Here is a 21,138-nt window from a genome sequence, read left to right as displayed (position 1 = left end):
TTCCGTTCTGCGTGAGATGATTGTCTTAAATATAAACGGTGTCATTTGTTTATTTCCCCCCCACTGTCTCGGAGGCATAGTAGGCACCTGACCAATTGTGCTATTTTGTTTACTGTACGTTGACTATGATGGTCCAAAGTAGTGAATAGGGGGCCATTCGGGAGACCACCTTTATGAGCCTCTTGATGTCTATTTACCACCACAAACCGATGCTGGCACTAAGACTGCGCTCAACGAGCTGTATAAGGCCATAAGCAAAGAAGAACATGCTCATCCAGATGCGGCACTCCTAGTGGCCGGGGATTTTAATGCAGGGAAACTGAAATCCGTTTCAACTTATTTCTACCAGCATGTCTCCTGTGCAACTAGAGAAAAAACTCTAGATCACCTCTACACACAGAGACGCATGCAAATCTCACCCTCCATTTGGCAAATCTGACTTACTCTACCCTATTAATTCTTGCTTACAAGCAAAATCTCAAACAGGAAGTATCCCATTGATGCGCTCAATATAGAAGTGGTCCAATAAGGCGGATGCAAAGCTACAGGACAGTTTCGCTAGCACATTGGATATATTCCATGACTCGTCCCATGGCATTGAGGAGTTTACCACATTAGTCACCGGCTTCATTAAGTGCATGGATGATGTAGTCCCCACAGTGGCCATACGTACGTACATATCCTAACCAGAAGCCATGGATTACAGGCAACATCCAGACTGAGCTAAAGGCTAGAGCTGCCGCTTTCAAGGAGCGGGGCACAAATCTGGACGTTTATCAAAATAAAAAAAATCCTGCTACGCTCTCCGACGAACTATCAAACAGGCAAAGCATCAATACAGGACGCAGATCGAATCCTACTACACTGGCTCTCACGCTCTTCAGTTTGCAAGCCCTGCCATATCTATCACGGATTACAAAGGGATACCCAGCCACGAGCTGCACAGTGATGCATGCCTACCAGACAAGCTGAATGCCTTCTAAGGTCTCTTCGAGGCAAGGAACACTGAACCTTGCATGAGCGCACCAGCTGTTCCAGACAATGTGAGTAAAACCTTTTAAACAGGGTAACATTCACAAGGCCGCGGGGCCAGACAGATTACCAGGATGTATACTCCGAGCATGTGCTTGACCACCTAGTGCTCACCTTCACTGACATTTTCAACCTCTCCTTGACCCAGTCTGGAATACCTGCGTTTCAAGCAGACCACCATAGTCCCCGTGTCCAAGAATGCCAAGGTTAGTTCCTCAGTGTCCACATAACTAAGGACCTATCATGGTCCAAACACACCAAGACAGTTGTGAACAGGGCACGACAATGCCTCTTCCCCCTCTGGAGACTGAAAAGATTTGGCATGTGCCCTCAGATCCTCAGTTCTACATTTGCACTACTGAGAGGATCTTGACTGGTTGCATCACTGCTTGGTATGGCACCTGCTCGGCATTTGACGGCAAAGCGTTAGAGGGCAGTGCGTATGGCCCACTACATCACTGGGGCAGAGCTCCCTGCCATCCAGGACCTCGATACCAAGCGGTGTCAGAGGAAGGCACTAAATATTGTCAGGTTCCAGCCACCCAAGTCAGTATGTTCTCTCTGCTACCACACGGCAAGCGGTAGCAGTCTCTAGGACCAAAAGGCTCCTGAACAGCTTCTACCCAAAAGCCATTAAACTGCTGAACAGTTAAACGGCAACCCGGACTTTCTGCTTACCTACATGTACATACACTCAGCAACAACAAAAAACGTCCCTTTTTCAGAACCCTGTCTTTCAAAGATCATTCGTAAAAATCCAAATAACTTCACTGATCTTCTTTGTAAATGGTTTAAACACTGTTTCCCATGCTTGTTCAATGAACATACACCTGTGGAACGGTCGTTAAGACACTAACAGCTTACAGACGGTAGGCAATTAAGGTCAAAGTTATGAAAACTTAGGACACTAAAGAGGCCTTTCTACTAACTCTGAAAAACACCAAAAGAAAGATGCCCAGGGTCCCTGCTCATCTGCGTGAACGTGCCTTAGGCATTCTGCAAGGAGGCATGAGGACTGCAAATGTGGCCAGGGCAATAAATTGCAATGTCCGTACTGTGAGACGCTTAAGACGACGCTACAGGGAGACAGGACGGACAGCTGATCGTGTAACACCTGCACAGGATCGGTACATCCGAACATCGCACCTGCTGGGACAGGTACAGGATGGCAACAACTGCCCGAGTTACACCAGGAATGCACAATCCCTCCAGCAGTGCTCAGACTGTCCACAATAGGATGAGAGAGGCTGGACTGAGGGCTTGTAGGCCTGTTGTAAGGCAGGTCCTCACCAGACATCACCGGCAACAACGTCGCCTATGGGCACAAACCCACCGTCGCTGGACCAGACAGGACTGGCAAAAAGTGCTCTTCACTGACGAGTCGTGGTTTTGTCTCAGCAGGGGTGATGGTTGGATTTGCGTTTATCGTCGAAGGAATGAGCATTACACCAAGGCCTGTACTCTGGAGCTGTATCGATGTGGAGGGTCCGTCATGGTCTGGGGCGATGTGTCACAGCATCATCGGACGGCGCTTGTTGTCATTGCAGGCAATCTCAACGCTGTGCGTTACAGGGAAGACATCCTCCTCCCTCATGTGATACCCTTCCTGCAGGCTCATCCTGACATGACTCTCCAGCATGACAATGCCACCAGCCATACTGCTTGTTCTGTGCTTGATTTCCTGCAAGACAGGAATGTCAGTGTTCTGCCATGGCCAGCGAAGAGCCCGGATCTCAATCCCATTGAGCACATCTGGGACCTGTTGGATCGGAGGGTGAGAGCTAGCCCCCCCCCCTCCAGAAATGTCCGGGAACTTGCAGGTGCCTTGGTGAAAGAGTGGGGCAACATCTCACAGTAAATATGGTGTGGCCCATGAGGAGGAGATGCACTGCAGTATTTAATGCAGCTGGTGACCACACCAGATACTAACTGTTACTTTTGATTTTGACCCCCCCCCCCCCCCTTTGTTCAGGGACATATTATTAAATTTCTGTTAGTCACATGTCTGTGGAACTTATGTCTCAGTTGTTGAATCTTGTTATGTTTCTACAAATATTTACACGTTAAGTTTGCTGAAAATTAACAGTTGACAGTGAGAGGACGTTTCTTTTTTTGATGAGGTTAGTACTTCAATCAATCACCTAACCAAACCTACATGTACGTATTACCTCGGTCGATCACCTAACCAAACCTACATGTACGTATTACCTCGGTCGATCACCTAACCAAACCTACATGTACGTATTACCTCGGTCGATCACCTAACCAAACCTACATGTACGTATTACCTCGGTCGATCACCTAACCAAACCTACATGTACGTATTACCTCGGTCGATCACCTAACCAAACCTACATGTACGTATTACCTCGGTCGATCACCTAACCAAACCTACATGTACGTATTACCTCGGTCGATCACCTAACCAAACCTACATGTACGTATTACCTCGGTCGATCACCTAACCAAACCTACATGTACGTATTACCTCGGTCGATCACCTAACCAAACCTACATGTACGTATTACCTCGGTCGATCACCTATTGATTATGGCTGCCTGTCTTGTCTGTCTGTCTGTACATGCTCTCGCCTTAACTGTGTGTCGCCCTAGTTTGCTAGCCTAGCTGCCAGGCAGCAGTAATGTTGGTATAGCCTAAACAGGGACAAGCCCATACAGCTCCCCACCATGCCCCACTGCAGACTCCTCTGACAAGCCCCAGAGCGGCCCAGCGTTGCCATGGCAGCAGGCGTTCTCATGTAGGCCGAGTGTGTAAGACTGTGTGTGTGTGTGAGTGCTGGTGGACAAAGCAATACTCTCAACCAGCATGGCACAGTGGTGTAGTGTTACCTTCTACAGACCAAGACACCCCTTATCGGTTTCCAGACCCATAGTAATCTGGCCCACAGCCTATCGCAGTCAACTCCCTACTCTAGCCAGAGTGCTGTTTTGTTATTGTCATTACCCTCCAGATTAACAGATTGGATGTCGGCAGTTGGGTATAAGTAAGCCTGTTGTTGCTAACACTTCAAGGGCTGGCCTCAGATGTTGCAAAGCAGGTGGAGTTTGTTTCTGTGGAAATGTTTGCTCTTGTATTAAATGAAACAAGTGAGCTTAGTTCAGGAGGTAACAATTGTATTTACATCTGTCTCTTCTCTTTATAAAATATTTCTTTCTCTTTTTTTGACAACCTGTGGTAGCTAAGCCCAGGGCCGGGCCCTTGTATTGAAGAGCCAAAGTCAGGCAAACCAACATTATCTGTTGTTCGAGCAGTTACAGTGGGGAGAACAAGTATTTGATACACTGACAATTTTGCCGATTTTCCTACTTACAAAGCATGTAGAGGTCTGTAATTTTTATCATAGGTACACTTCAACTGTGAGAGACGGAATCTAAAACAAAAATCCCGAAAATCACATTGTATGATTTTTAAGTAATTAATTCGCATTTTATTGCATGACATAAGTATTTGATACATCAGAAAAGCAGAACTTAATATTTGGTACAGAATCCTTTGTTTGCAATTACAGAGATCATACGTTTCCTGTAGTTCTTGACCAGGTTTGCACACACTGCAGCAGGGATTTTGGCCCACTCCTCCATACAGACCTTCTCCAGATCCTTCAGGTTTCGGGGCTGTCGCTGGGCAATACGGACTTTCAGCTCCCTCCAAAGATTTTCTATTGGGTTCAGGTCTGGAGACTGGCTAGGCCACTCCAGGACCTTGAGATACTTCTTACGGAGCCACTCCTTAGTTGCCCTGGCTGTGTGTTTCGGGTCGTTGTCATGCTGGAAGACCCAGCCACGACCCATCATCAATGCTCTTACTGAGGGAAGGAGGTTGTTGGCTAAGATCTCGCAATACATGGCCCCATCCATCCTCCCCTCAATACGGTGCAGTCGTCCTGTCCCCTTTGCAGAAAAGCATCCCCAAAGAATGATGTTTCCACCTCCATGCTTCACGGTTGGGATGGTGTTCTTGGGGTTGTACTCATCCTTCTTCTTCCTCCAAACACGGCGAGTGGAGTTTAGACCAAAAAGCTCTATTTTTGAATCATCAGACCACATGACCTTCTCCCATTCCTCCTCTGGATCATCCAGATGGTCATTGGCAAACTTCAGACGGGCCTGGACATGCGCCTGCTTGAGCAGGGGGACCTTGTGTGCGCTGCAGGATTTTAATCCATGACGGCGTAGTGTGTTACTAATGGTTTTCTTTGAGACTGTGGTCCCAGCTCTCTTCAGGTCATTGACCAGGTCCTGCCGTGTAGTTCTGGGCTGATCCCTCACCTTCCTCATGATCATTGATGCCCCACGAGGTGAGATCTTGCATGGAGCCCCAGACCGAGGGTGATTGACCATCATCTTGAACTTCTTCTATTTTCTTCTATTTTCTAATAATTGCCCCAACAGTTGTTGCCTTCTCACCAAGCTGCTTGCCTATTGTCCTGTAGCCCATCCCAGCCTTGTGCAGGTCTACAATTTTATCCCTGATGTCCTTACACAGCTCTCTGGTCTTGGCCATTGTGGAGAGGTTGGAGTCTGTTTGATTGAGTGTGTGGACAGGTGTCTTTTATACAGGTAACGAGTTCAAACAGGTGCAGTTAATACAGGTAATGAGTGGAGAACAGGAGGGCTTCTTAAAGAAAAACTAACAGGTCTGTGAGAGCCGGAATTCTTACTGGTTGGTAGGTGATCAAATACTTATGTCATGCAATAAAATGCAAATTAATTACTTAAAAATCATACAATGTGATTTTCTGGATTTTTGTTTTAGATTCCGTCTCTCACAGTTGAAGTGTACCTATGATAAAAAATTACAGACCTCTACATGCTTTGTAAGTAGGAAAACCTGCAAAATCGGCAGTGTATCAAATACTTGTTCTCCCCACTGTATGTCTCAGATTAAAAAAATAAAATAAAAACATTGTCAGGCCAGCTCCCCCTGTAGTTTGTATTGGAAAGCCGAGAGGACTTCCCAGCATGCAGTAAGCCCAGGGGACATCACCATCTGCAACAGAGCACTGAAGTGCACCATAGAGTTCAGTCATTGCGAAGTCACGACTTTTGTACGCACAGAACGCCTGTGTCGTCACAGCAGAGTACTAGCTAGGACTTGCCTGTTACGACAGGCTATGGTGCTTGTTTCTGTGTGTGGGGACTGTTGATCAATGGGCGTTTTTAAAATTAGAGCGTGTGTGTTTATGTAACCAAAGGCCACCTCAGCTCTGTCTTCCTCCATTTGAACAGCTTTTCACATCTCCGCACGCCTCTGCCAGGATCTCTCATTAAAGCGACAATAGCCTGGCGGGTAGGCGCGTCGGGCCAGTAACAAAGGTTTCTGGATCGACTCCTTGAGCTGACAAGGTAAAAATCTGTCGTTCTGCCCCTGAGCAAGGCAGTTAACCGATGACGTGGATGACGATTTAAAGCAGCCCCCCCCCCCCGCACTTCTCTGATTCAGAGTTAGGGTTAAATGCGGAAGACAAATTTCAGTTGTACAACTGACTAGGTATATCCCTTTCCCAATATGTAACTTTTTGGGCAACCCGACCACATTCCCATAGAAATTTGAGTTATATTTGTCATTCTCATTGAAAGCAAGTCTAAGAAGCAGTAGATTGTTTCTGTGTGTGCTATTTCTATTCTTCCCATTCTTTTTAAGTTTTCTTTTTGTTTCTTTTACTTTCAGTTTTGTACCCCAGCTGAAAATACAATACTTTTGGTTATGGAAAACATTTCACAGCGGTTTAAATGGCACAATGATTCGCTACACTATACTTGCTTATTTTGTGACATATAAACTGAAATTAGGCAAACTATTAGAATTTTAGAAACCAGGAAATGGCGGAGCAGTTATGACCAAATTATAATTCTCCTGCGGCGTACTGTTCTCTTCCATACGCTCTGTGTGGTGGTGTATCGATGGGCCTACAGAGGGACGATGGATACAAGTGAACTCGGTCTTCACCTCTCACCCGGTTTTACTTTCAACAAACAGGAAGTGCATTGTGGGTAAAAAATTGTGGTTGAGAGGGGAAACGCCAATGGCATCCTCTGAATCAGCTGGTGAAGTCCTAGCTAGACTACAACTGCAACCTTTGTTGAAAAATGAGATTTCTATAATGCCACAGTGGAAGTTAAACTAAAGAGAAATCATTAACTTCCTGATTTGAAAGAGGAAGTCAAACTTAATTTGGTCAGCTGGTTCTCTTGACATAGTTAACCAGGGCCAACCAAGAATATTGAAAAGGTTGAGGAAAGTAGAAGAGACTCCTGTCAGTGGAAGTCTACAGTATTACTAAACCACTAAAAACCTGGGCTAGTGAAGTAGGTACCATTCTAGGACTGCTACAGGCAGCAAAACTGTACAAGCCTGGGACAATGAAGTGGTTTACTGTACTATCTTAAGACTGACCTAAGATGGATGAGCTGTAAAGCAGACCGGACCTGACTCAGAACAGTAGGGTGGACTAAAGCAAACCACATCAGATTAATGATCTGTGAGTCACATAGGCCTTACCCATCCATTCACTCACTCACTCACCCACCCCTATCAGACAATGAAACAGAGAAAACAAAGACAGGCCTGTCTTAACTGTACAGCCCGGTGTCTGTACTGTAGGGGGGGGGTGTGAGTGAACACACCGCTCACCCTGTTTCATTGGATTATCTTTGCGCGTTTGTTTTCAATGAATGGATTGTGTATAAAAACACAAACACTGCTAATCCCTCACTCCTTTCTTGCCTGGCTAGATGGGATGTACAAGGTGCTTGGTGAGAGCGAGAGATTGGGGTCTCAGCCAAGTCGACGCTACTAGCACACTGCTTTGTAAATATGTTTCACTTTAATACTATTTGAGGTCAAAACAATGTTTGTCTATCAGTTCTCCACAACAGATACTTAAAAAAATAATAATTCAACGGAAAACTAAAATAAGCATTTTCTTATTGGACAAGTCCATGTAGTCTTTCCATATTCCAGTCGGTTTTCTTCCGTTTGGTGCCTAATGAACACAACCCTGATGCCACTTCTAGATTCAGTCACATTTCATGTCCGAGTTGTTGGTTTTGCTTGTGTGAAATTTAAGAACCGCTGAGCAAAGTAGCTCATAAAATAATGCTCAATCTGCTGTGTTCTCACCCACTGAATGACGAACATAAAGAAGGCAGACTCTTATGTTGCAATACAGCATTACCATTGTACTACTCATTTCATCAATTACAGATAGACAGCCATAACATCCTGTTATTATAAACAACTGGGAAGATGGGACTTTTTCTATAAACAAATCTGACATTACCTTGCTCGCCATTAAGTGTGCGTGTTTAGGTTTTGCATTGATCTCTTATCATGGAAGTGTAGAATCAAATTTTATTTCACATGCTTTGTAGACAACAGCGAGTAGAATATAGGGAGTAGAAAATAACATGGCTATATACAGGTAGTACCAGTACCAAGTCGATGTGCAGGGGTATGAGGTAATTGTGGTAGCGACGTACTGTACATATAGGTAGGGGTAAAGTTACTAGGCAACAGGATAGATAATAGACAGTAGTAGTAGCAGCAGCGTGTGGGCGTATGTATTGTATGTGTGTGTTGGCACCATCTTAACTATGGATAAGATGGTGCCCTACAGAGGCAGTCTCGCCAGGGGCTCCGATAAAACATTGGAGGTTTCTCTTTTTTTGTTTACCTCAAATGTTCTTAATCAGTTTGTTTCATGCATTACTACATACACCCAGGTATTGGGATACGAAATAAAACAATGATAGTTATAATAAAACAATTTTAAAAACAATATACAGTGCATTCTGAAATTATTCAGACCCCTTGACTTTTTCCACATTTTGTTACGTTACAGCATTATTCTAAGATGTATTTAAAAAAATCACTCATCAATCTACACACACTACCCCATAATGACAAAGCAAAAACAGGTTTTTAGAAACCGGAAATATCACATTTACGTAAGTATTCAGACCATTTACTTTGTTACTTTGTTGAAGCGCCTTTGGCAGCGATTACAGCCTTGATTCTTCTTGGTTATGATGACACAAGCTTGGCACACCTGTATTTGGGGAGTTTCTCGCATTCTCTGCAGATCCTCTCAAGCTTTGTCAGGTTGGATAGGGAGCGTCACTGCATAGCTATTTTCAGAACTCAAAGATGTTTAATCGGGTTCAAGTCCGAGCTCTGGCTGGGCCACTCAAGGATCCTGACCAGTCTCCCAGTCCCTGCCGTGAGAAAAACATCCCCACAGCATATTATTTAATCAATTTTTAGAATAAGGCTGTAATGTAACAATGTGGGAAAAGTCAAGGGGTCTGAATACTTTCTGAATGAACCAACGATACCAGCCCACTGAATGAATGGCATGGATCGAATGGGCGATAAGATGTTGATTTAATTTAGAACAACAATAGTGTAATGTTTGTTATGCCTCTTTATCAGCATTGGCGCTCATGTTAATAATTTGACCGTGTGCCTTGCGGGTTGATGCCATTCTCTTATATTTTTCTTTTGTAAAAAGAAGCTGTTACAGGACTGATATTTACTGTAACTCTATTACTAATCAAATGTATTGTAAGGAAAACGAAAACATGCTATGTGTTGCATTAGGCCTTGAGAATAATGCAAAACATATCCTTGAATCGATCCAAGTTGATGAGCGGGAAATAAACAATGCCAGTCCGGCCCATCGACACTACACCTCAACTATACCTAAACTACACCTCAACTATGCCTAAAATAATTTCACACAGAGTTACCCTATAGACAAGATTTTAAATGGACAATAATCTGAGTGACTATTAGGCCTATCAGTTTCTACATGAAGGGATGTAAGTTACAGATGCAGGGAAAGGAGCATCACTTTATCAAATCCTCCTTCGGAGTCACATGCAGGTAAAACATTTTGATTTCTATATAGTATCAGAAAGAGCATGTTCTGCTGGTTCTATGACATTTATCTTTGTCATATAACTCTCTCAATTGAAGAGGTGCAGCTCTATTTCCAAGTGTCACTTTTTCCAGGAATATCCGTGCTGTCCATGCATTCAGAACATGACCACTCGCGCGGCAGCATTGCTCTGGCTACTAGTAACATAAAAGCTAAAACTAGTAACATAATAAACACACAATTAAAATATGCTATTCTATCATCGATGAATGAATGGGCGATAGAAACCTGACAAACTGATAATGGGGCATGTGACTTCAATGAACGGAATGATGAAGAGGGTGATTGAATTTAGAACAATAGTGTAATGATGAAGAGTTGTGAGCGGTCCTATTTTATTATGAAAGATTGATTTGACTCAGGAAATTATATACCATTTTATAGACGCTGAGTACAACCATACAATGGCAAGCCCAACCAAACAAATGGATGCACTGACAGCATTGCAAATGCTGCAGAATTTAGATGAGTTGGATGGCGGATTGGCTATTGAGCTTGAAATCTACGTTGCTGATGAAAAGTAATCTGATTCTGATATTTACTTCGAGCCTCTGCCTCCGATGCCTGAGTCTCGCCGCAGAAAAACAACAGAGCCAACAGACTGATCCCAACTGTCACGGTGAGACAGGAGTCTGGGAGGGATGGCACGGCGAGACAGGGGTCTGGGAGGGATGGCACGGCGAGACAGGAGTCTGGGAGGGATGGCACGGCGAGACAGGGGTCTGGGAGGGATGGCACGGCGAGACAGGGGTCTGGGAGGGATGGCACGGCGAGACAGGGGTCTGGGAGGGATGGCACGGCGAGACAGGGGTCTGGGAGGGATGGCACGGCGAGACAGGGGTCTGGGAGGGATGGCACGGCGAGACAGGGGTCTGGGAGGGATGGCACGGCGAGACAGGGGTCTGGGAGGGATGGCACGGTTTGGGTAGAAAGGAGTGATGAGTTTGACATGCAGATGTTGCAGCATATCAGATTGTACTGTTGCTCATGTGCACAGAAAAGGAAACCATACATGAGACATGTTTATGGATGAACTAAATGCATTTATTGCACTCTTGTATGTCCGCGGAATGTGGAGTCATTTTGGTATGATAGGTATGGGGTGGATCTTTTTCCCCGAGAGACCATGCCAGCCCATAAACTGTGAAATTCAATCAATTTATTTTGTGGGGCTTGCTCACACAAAGCCCCGAAAATGTGTGCTGACTGTGGACTCGAAGCATAAAGAGAAGACTAGATTGATTCATGTGAAAAGGCACGTATAAGGCCACAATACAGTTTTTGATACGATCAACAAATTACTTTTATATCTTGTCATGAATATATTTACACAAATATATATTTTTATGTAATTCATCCTTTACGATTGTTCAGGCGCTGGTGCTTGTGTTTAGGCAAATCATTTCACCTGTGCACCTGGCTGGTTTTATTATTTATTATTATCATCTTTTTTTTTCTACTTTGTCAAACGGAGCTGTAACTGGACTTTTCCTATTAACTCTATTACAAATCGAATCTACAAATAAAGTTGATCAAATGGATTACATTAGTGTTTTTATTGTAAAGGAAACTAAAATATCCTATAGAACTACATTTTATTGTAAGAGAAACTAAAATAGGCTACAGAACAAAAAAAACCTCATCATATATTTCTTCATGCAATGAATCCGCTACAATAGTTTATGCACTGCAACGTTCGCTAGCGCAGGGGTTCCCAAACTTTTTCACTCTGGGGGAAGGCCCCCCTTCCAGCATTGGCGAACAACCCAGATGTGAGTGCTATAGTCATTTTAGACAGGTTACCTTCGTGTTCTTGGGCACAGGGACTATGGTGGTAGTCTTGAAACATGTAGGTATTACAGACTGGGTTAAGGATGGGTTGAAAATGTCAGTGAAGACTCTTGCCAGCTCGTCCGCGCATGCTCGGAGTACGCGTCTTTGGTAATTCGTCTGGCCCTGTGGTCTTCTGAATGTTAACCTGTTTAAAGGTCTTCCATCGGCTACGGAGAGCGTGGTTGGCTCTCCAGGTGCAATTACTTTGATAGTGGAATGTTGTTCAGTGTAAAGCTGTTCTCTGATGCAACTTTTAGTCAGTGTCCTAGAAATCACACATTTGTTTCTTGTGTTTTTGGTTTAAAATGGAACAACACACGAAAGGGACTCTGCGTACCAGGCATTTTTGTAACCCTCCCCAATTCCCTCTGAGCAGAATCAGTCTTTCTCTTTCATGCATCGTGATGTTACTAAATTCCAAAACACCTCTTGTGCTGTTGTGCCGACTCACAGTAGACCAGGAAGAGGAGGCGGGACATTCACTGGTAATTTCCTGTTGCACAGGAAAGGAAACGCTTTCTTAGCCTTGGCAGTCAGACGGCTAGTTTGTAAAATTATGGGACGTACTTCCTGCCAGTTCCCGGCAGCTTTCACACACACTACTGTATACATCAATGATGTCACTCTTGCTGCTGGTGAGTCTCTGATCCACCTCTACGCAGACGACACCATTCTGTATACGTCTGGCCCTTTGGACACTGTGTTAACTAACCTCCAGACGAGCTTCAATGCCTCCAACTCTCCTTCCGTGGCCTCCAACTGCTCTTAAATACAAGTAAAACTAAATGCATGCTCTTCAACCGATCGCTGCCTGCACCTGCCCGCCCGTCCAGCATCACTACTCTGAACGGTTCTGACTTAGAATATGTGGACAACTACAAATACTTAGGTGTCTGGTTAGACTGTAAACTCTCCTTCCAGACTCACATCAAACATCTCCATTCCAAAGTTAAATCTAGAATTGGCTTCCTATTTCGCAACAAAGCATCCTTCACTCATGCTGCCAAACATACCCTCGTAAAACTGACCATCCTACCGATCCTCGACTTTGGCGATGTCATTTACAAAATAGCCTCCAATACCCTACTCATTCATTTGGATGCAGTCTATCACAGTGCCATCCGTTTTGTCACCAAAGCCCCATATACTACCCACCACTGCGACCTGTACGCTCTCGTTGGCTGGCCCTCGCTTCATACTCGTCGCCAAACCCACTGGCTCCAGGTCATCTACAAGACCCTGCTAGGTAAAGTCCCCCTTATCTCAGCTCGCTGGTCACCATAGCAGCACCCACCTGTAGCACGAGCTCCAGCAGGTATATCTCTCTGGTCACCCCCAAAACCAATTCCTCCTTTGGCCGCCTCTCCTTCCAGTTCTCTGCTGCCAATGACTGGAACGAACTACAAAAATCTCACACTTATCTCCCTCACTAGCTTTAAGCACAAGCTGTCAGAGCAGCTCACAGATTACTGCACCTGTACATAGCCCATCTATAAATTAGCCCAAACAACTACCTCTTCCCTTACTGTATTTATTTATTTATTTATTTAGCTCCTTTGCACCCCATTATTTCTATTTCTACTTTGCACATTCTTCCACTGCAAATCTACTATTCTAGTCTTTTACTTGCTATATTGTATTTACATTACCACCATGGCCTTTTTTTGCCTTTACCTCCCTTATCTCACCTCATTTGCTCACATTGTATATAGACTTATTTTTCTACTGTATTATTGACTGTATGTTTGTTTTACTTTATGTGTAACTCTGTTCTATGTGTCGAACTGCTTTGCTTTATCTTGGCCAGGTCAACTTGCCTACCTGGTTAAATAAATAAATAAACATCAAGGAATCCCAGAACTCAATTCCTAGGGGGATCCTTTTAGTGTGCGTGTAGCTTTTTGCCCCAGTCTCTGCCCTTCCTGACTTGATGTTTATTCACTCGATGGGATTCAATGCGTTCATATATCAAAATGTCTCGTTATTTGAGCCGTCAGCATACACCACTCCTAAACACCTCTATTACTTTGGGAAAAATACACAAGACTAAATGAATAGAGCTTCAGTCAGTTTGTATAATGTGTAAATGTATTTGTGGGATGGTCCAATTTAGTATTGGGGTGCTCATTTTGTATTTCCTGTCTTTACTGCAAGTTTTTGTGTTTTAATCTGTTTACAATACATACATGACTAACCGAACACCAATTTAATTCCATATGAAATGAACACCAGTAAACCTATACACTATCTCAATGGAGGTTGAAGTGTGTGTTTTGGCCCATGCACTGTTTTTCTGGTTGTTTACTGTTTTGTTCACCATGTTGTGTGTCGTTGTCTCACAGCACAATAAGAGACCTGGGAGAATACTGTACACCGCCCTGGAGGAGAAGGAAGCCCAGAACCTAGAAGTTGTAGCCTTCTGTGAAGATGTAGCAACGTAAGCCACCGTGTGTGTGTGTGTGTGCTGTAATGTTTGTATGATTTGTTAGTGATGATATATCTGTGCTCTGGGAATCACTCTTACATGATGAACACCTGCATTACACTACACACACACACACACACACACACACACTATTCGATAAACACAGATGTGCAACAAATATTAGCAAAGCAGAAGAGTTTTTGAAGTTCTTTGGATCCCATAAGGAAGTACAGGGCAGTAAAGGCGCGGCAGGTAGCCTAGTGGTTTGCGCGTTGGGCCAGGAACCGAAAGGTCGCTGGTTCGAATACCTGAGCCGACATGGTGAAAATCTGCTGATGTGTCCTTAAGCAAGGCACTTATCCTTAACCTGCAACATGTTTAATTTTTTTATGGGATGTTAAGTAGGAGAATGGATCATTATTTGATTATCTACTAGTTTATGGATGTATATTTTCTAGATTAGCTAATTTAAGGAAATACAAATAAGAGAATTAAGGATATGAAGTTTATGAACGGTAAAGATGACATACTGGCTTTGTTTTCAGCCTGAGGTCAAAGTTCCCCCATGATGACCTCCACACCAACCCGGGGTACGTGCTGAGTGCAGTCATCCCTCAGAGGGACGGGGGCGGGGACAATGGCTGCAGCGTCAAGGTGTCCATCGAGATCTCCGAGTCCCAGGAGCCTGTCACCTTCACCTGCGATGGTAAGGACAATAACACAATACACCTACTAGCATTGCTAAATCCCATAAATGTTCTCGAAATTCCCAGGTTTTCCAGAAACCCCGATAGAGTTCCCGGGAATCAGGAGGGGAAACAGAATCCTCCAAGTGGGAGTTCTGGGAATTTTAGGAACGTTTTTTTGCAACCCTGACCCAAACATAGGTGATCAGTGGTCCCCGACCCTGAGTGTGCAGGCTTCGTGGTAAGACACCTTTATACCCATAAAAGTAGGTTATTACTATATGCAATGACATCAATTGGCCTCTTCTTTTCTAGAATGGAGCTCTTCCAGGTTTCAATAACCCAACTCCAATTTATTTAACTTTTCTATTTGTATCCGAGGCATTTCCCTTTTTAAGACTGAGCTTCAGATAGAAGATAAGAACACTGGATGAGAGGTCTGAAGGAGGAAGCAGCATTCGGAACAGACAGTTTATTATCTTTTTTAAATATGTTTTGTTGTTGTGGGAATATGCCACATTCCCTCTCCTGACATAAAATGTTGTGCCCCTGCCCCAATGGCCTTCTCTATACCCTTGTCCCTGTGTCGCCCAAAAGGCCTTCTCTGTACCCCTGTCCCTATGTCTCCCAAAAGGCCTTCTCTATACCCCTGTCCCTATGTCGCCCAAAAGGCCTTCTCTATACCCGTGTCCCTACCTTCTCTATACCCCTGTCCTGCAGTAGTTACTGTATTATCTTCTCATTCATCCAAATGGCTTTTGGTTCGCTCTCTGGGGGTGTGTTGTCATTGACTTACCCCAGGTTTGTAGCTCCACCCCCGAGGCAACCCCTCCAAAGCCAGTCACTGATCTCTCTTGGCCCGCACACTGTGGCCAAGTTCTCTGATGGAGTCTGTCCTGGACTCCCTGGGCCCTGGCAGCGAATCAACACCAACCTTTTGTGTGTGGATAATACTGACTGTGTTATGAGCTTAGGCGCTGTCTGTCCCCACTGAGGACTCTAGCTGTGAAGCCACAAATGGCGTCCCTCTCTTTCCTCACATGATGTCTGTGTTTCATCTGTCCTAATTGCCATTTTTTTTAACCCTCTGTGCCAAACAAACGGGTATAGTTTGCTATTTCGTGTTGTGTGTGCGTGCGTGCCCAGTCCTGCTGACCCAGTCTCTCTCTGTACCTCACTAACTGGTCACACTGCCTCTTCCTTCCCCTGTACTGTACAGCCAGGTCTGATTCGCTGGCCACACCACCTGCTCCTCAGTTCACTTCCTGGTTTCCTACCCAATTGTGCTTACCCACTTTGTTGTGTTTAGATTCCCCTGATTGGCCACAATGGAAAAGCCAAGGTCGTGTATATATCGGCACACAGGAACAATGGCCTTCAGTTCTCTATTCTAGGAGGAGAGAGGTGTGCGGGGGGGAAGGAGAGCAGGCTGAAAAGTTGTTTGTTTTCTTTCCCTCTCTCTTGCTGCTTTAATCTATGGTGTTCCTCTCTTTGTCGTCAGGTAGGCCGGGCCCCTATCTTCCACTTCCACCAGCGTTTTACCAGCTTCCTAAATGTGACACGTGGAAATGTAAACCGGGGGGGAAAAACCCATTCCCAGGCGACTCTTTCCCCAACTGCTACTGTTGCAGCTTCTCGGCTCTCCTCTGACACTCTTACTGTATTTAACAGCCAATCAGAGCTGAGCTGGCTTCTGTTACCGGGGAGAAAATGACTTCTTAGGCTAGAATCTCCAACAGCAAGATTTAGGTTAGTGATACCCTGGCGTGGGGAGAGAGGGGAAACTCTGGGAACTGGCTGAGGTGGATGTCTTGTGGCTTTGAGAGTGTTGGATGCCACCCTAATCAAATCATCTCTTTTTAACAGTTCTCTGAAATGTACTGGCCATCATACTCTCTCTTCTGGTATGTTCTTTCTCTCACTTGTTATGTTCTCCTTTTTCCTAGCATCCTGCTGTGTTGCTAGACTAGTATTGTAATCACAGACACCAATCCTGCTTTAGACCAGACCAATCCTCTAACACCCATGTTGGTGTGCGTGTGTGACCTCGCAAGTCTCAAACATTCCAGCACAATGTATGAGTTTGCAGAGACACACACGAGGTCTTTTTTTTTCAACACACACCCTCCGAAATGCAAGGCAGCACCAGTAGATCTGGGAACAGGCTACCAAAAGGCCCCCCTCTTCGGTCGTTGACGATTTTAGCCTCCCAAGGATCCCTAGAATGCCACTTCACAGCACCCACCCACTACTGAGGCATGACCAATCAAAACACGCTCTGAATCCCTCTAGTATTGGTGCCTTAATCCGGTCCATTCCTCAGTAGGGTGTGGGGTTGTTATTGCTGGAGAGCCCGGGGTCCTGGGGGGACATTTCTCTCTGTCTGTGTGTGTGTGTGTGTGTGTGTGTTGGCATCAAACTGCGGAGAAGGCAGTAACCCCCCCCAGAAGTGGCAGATCTGTTGTGTGTCAGGTTTCTCTCACACACACACACACATATTTCCTAGAAGGAGACATGCTGACATGCTGAGTCTTTTCCAATAACAGAGTACTGTAGCATCTTGAGATCTGGATTAGGTTAGCTGGTTTTATTGAATAAGGGAATATGAAATGAATTTGGTAATAGAATATGAATTAGCCTGGTCCTAGATCTGTTTATGATGTCTTGCAAACTCCTATACGGTCATTATCATGACTATAGGAGTTGGCAAGACGGCACATACAGGTCTGGGACCAGGTTAAGTACGAGTATAATCCATCCGAGAGGCCCTCCACGGCTTTAAAAAAAATGAAACTTCTGTCGGGCCAATTATTGACTGTTTTTACATGAGTGATCGTTTCGGGCATAATTCCATTGAGCCTCTTGGACTTGGAATCCTCACTTATTGCGTGGATCACTAGATCTAAACTCCTCCTTTTAATTAAAATCTTCTCTCCTCCTACCTGTGACTAGACATGGACAAAGGCCACCTTGCTTTATGCCTGGCGCCCCTTAGTAGTGTGAGATCCAGCCTATGGTCCTGTTCAAATTCTTTACATGTGCATTCTTCCTTTCTCCCTTGTGTTCACTGATTACAAATGAGTGGACCGTTGAAAGCCCTGTGGTGGAGGGCTGACTCTCACCAATCATATCTAATCAGTGATTACTTCAAAGAAGGGAAAAAGGAAGGATGCACTTTACAGGACTGTGTATGCAATTATGCTTGCTTTAACCACCCCCCCTCTCTCCTCCCACCCTTCCTCTTTCTCTCGCCCTTCTCTCTCTCGGTCTCTCTCCCACCCACGACCTCCTACCCCATAGTGAGTTCTCCTGTGGAACTCCTCATCATGCAGGCCCTATGTTGGGTTCATGACGACCTCAACCAGGTGGACATCGGCAGCTACGTCCTCAAGGTCTGCGGCCAGGAGGAGGTGCTGCAAAAGTGAGTCCTGTACATACTCAGAAACCCCACTGACCCCTGCGTTTCCCACAATCCTGCCTCAATGTCCCCTGGCAGAGAGAGAGGAGTCAGATAAAAGAAGGATATCAATAAGATCACTGCCAACATTCCACAAGCAGGGAGCTATTTGTCTTTTAATTGTGTTAGGAAAATGTTTCCTTTTGGCCATTTTGCATTGGATGCTTTTACTAATAAACAACGGAGGGGTTGAGCAATAGCAGGTCTCCCTTTTTAAAGACTTATTAGGCACATTGTATGTATACTTATACGTGCACACATTTTTTTTGCTTTGTGTCTCGCTACAAATTCCCCAGTGTGTGTGTTTATCTATAGTCTCCCAGCCTTGTCTGGTCTTGGCAAGCCCTCAGAAGGTGCTGGAATTAGACTTAGCCGATGTTTCCATTGCTCCCTGCCCCCGCTAAACATAGCATCTCAAGTCAGGTCCCCCTCTCACTCTTTAGATTCATGGGAACTCTTTAACTTTTAAGTGGGTGTTAAGTGTTTAGTTTTAAATAGTGCTGGCACAATTACCGTATAACCGTGTAACTGACGGTTATGGGTCAAGAAAATGAAATAACCGGAACCGTTTTTGTTGATGGAACAAGCAGCTGACTGAAGACATGATGGCCGCTCACCCCCGCCAACCCCTCCACCTAGAGGGCGCGCCCCACAGTTTGGGAACCACTGACCTACAATGCAGCAGCACACCTAAAAATAGAATGATATTTCGATGGCAGCACATGCAGTCAGGATTGGAGGAGATACATTTTTTGGGGTGGGGGGGGGGGGGCAATTATTGTCATCCAAAATTCTATGACCGTCATAGCCCTAGTTCTATGTTAAAATTTGGTTTAATGTCCTCGTATACACCACTGCCCTGAACCGATAAGTCAGTGACCATGGCCTAGTTCCATTTGGTCTAGGTCCTCACCATTGAACACCATTGTGCTTAGCCACTGGCTAAGTTTAAACAAGATGCTGGAAGTTCCACCATAGCCTATAGGATGTCTAGGTGGATCCACCATCATTTTGCTGACATCATTCCATCCTTTGAGATCTATAAATATCAAAAGGAGAGGTGGTAAGGGCTAGGGCCTAAAGGCTAAAATGGAACTGGGCCCGTGCCTCACAATTCTTTGAGCATAAGGATATTACTGCCGGGTGTTGTTCATTTGGGCAGGCAACAGGAAACATTTTAAAACGTATTGAAAGGGAAAAGAACATGACCGTTTCTTTTTGGACCAAGGTAGTCCCTGATGTTTTCTTCCGATTGGTGCCTAATGAACATGACCATGATATCATATTCACCTTTGACCCCCACTCCTATGGTCCTGTGTCCTCTCCATAGTAAACACAGCCTGGGCAGCCACGAGTATGTACAGAACTGCAGGAAGTGGGAGGCAGAGATCAAGCTCCAGCTGCTCTCCCAGAGCACCATGAGAAGGGATCTGGCACGATCGGTAAGACACAAACCAATCAATCAGCGACGTATATCACTTTGGTGTGTCTGTGTTTGTCACAAAGAAAGACCAGCTAGAGGTCAGAGGCCTGGAGGTCAATGAAACAGACAGACGTCCAGAAAGACAAACCTTCAGACTCACAGAGAGACCGACGGGCAGACTTGCAGAGAGGGGCCGACTTGCAGAGAGGGGCCGACGGGCAGACTTGCAGAGAGAGGCCGACTTGCAGAGAGGGGCCGACGGGCAGACTTGCAGAGAGAGGCCGACTTGCAGAGAGGGGCCGACGGGCAGACTTGCAGAGAGAGGCCGACTTGCAGAGAGGGGCCGACGGGCAGACTTGCAGAGAGAGGCCGACTTGCAGAGAGGGGCCGACGGGCAGACTTGCAGAGAGAGGCCGACTTGCAGAGAGGGGCCGACGGGCAGACTTGCAGAGAGGGGCCGACGGGCAGACTTGCAGAGAGAGGTAGACTTGCAGAGGGGGGCCGACGGGCAGACTTGCAGAGAGGGGCCGACGGGCAGACTTGCAGAGAGGGTCCGACGGGCAGACTTTCAGAGAGGGGCCGACGGGCAGACTTGCAGAGAGGGGCCGACGGGCAGACTTGCAGAGAGGGGTAGACTTGCGGAGAGAGGCCGACGGGCAGACTTGCAGAGAGGGGTAGACTTGCGGAGAGAGGCCGACGGGCAGACTTGCAGAGAGGGGTAGACTTGCGGAGAGAGGCCGACGGGCAGACTTGCAGAGAGGGGTAGACTTGCGGAGAGAGGCCGACGGGCAGACTTGCAGAGAGGGGCCGACGGGCAGACTTGCAGAGAGGGGCAGACTTGCAGAGAGGGGCAGACTTGCAGAGAGGGGCAGACTTGCAGAGAGGGGCAGACTTGCAGAGGGGGGCCGACGGGCAGACTTGCAGAGAGAGGCCGACGGGCAGACTTGCAGAGAGGGGTAGACTTGCGGAGAGAGGCCGACGGGCAGACTTGCAGAGAGGGGTAGACTTGCGGAGAGAGGCCGACGGGCAGACTTGCAGAGAGGGGTAGACTTGCGGAGAGAGGCCGACGGGCAGACTTGCAGAGAGGGGCCGACGGGCAGACTTGCAGAGAGGGGCAGACTTGCAGAGAGGGGCAGACTTGCAGAGGGGGGCCGACGGGCAGACTTGCAGAGGGGGGCCGACGGGCAGACTTGCAGAGAGGGGCCGACGGGCAGACTTGCAGAGAGGGGCAGACTTGCAGAGAGGGGTAGACTTGCAGAGGGGGGCAGACTTGCAGAGAGGGGCCGACGGGCAGACTTGCAGAGAGGGGCCGACGGGCAG

General features: G+C 46.0%; 1 protein-coding gene across 3 annotated transcripts in view; it reads left to right on the top strand.

Moving 5' to 3' along the window:
- Positions 1 to 21,138, top strand: part of LOC139578169 (phosphatidylinositol 4-phosphate 3-kinase C2 domain-containing subunit alpha-like) — a 73,342-nt gene that overhangs the window by 11,005 nt on the left and 41,199 nt on the right. For all 3 annotated transcript variants that reach the window (XM_071405453.1, XM_071405455.1, XM_071405454.1), the window contains 4 exons: positions 14,170 to 14,264; positions 14,798 to 14,958; positions 18,239 to 18,359; positions 19,726 to 19,837. In XM_071405453.1, coding sequence (XP_071261554.1) covers positions 14,170 to 14,264; positions 14,798 to 14,958; positions 18,239 to 18,359; positions 19,726 to 19,837 — 489 coding nt within the window. The remainder of the gene's footprint in view (positions 1 to 14,169; positions 14,265 to 14,797; positions 14,959 to 18,238; positions 18,360 to 19,725; positions 19,838 to 21,138) is intronic.

The sequence above is a fragment of the Salvelinus alpinus genome, chromosome 6 (assembly GCF_045679555.1).
Source record: "Salvelinus alpinus chromosome 6, SLU_Salpinus.1, whole genome shotgun sequence".
Classification (NCBI taxonomy): domain Eukaryota; kingdom Metazoa; phylum Chordata; class Actinopteri; order Salmoniformes; family Salmonidae; genus Salvelinus; species Salvelinus alpinus.
Note: the sequence above shows the minus strand (reverse complement) of the source record. Positions and strands in the feature narration are given on the sequence as shown.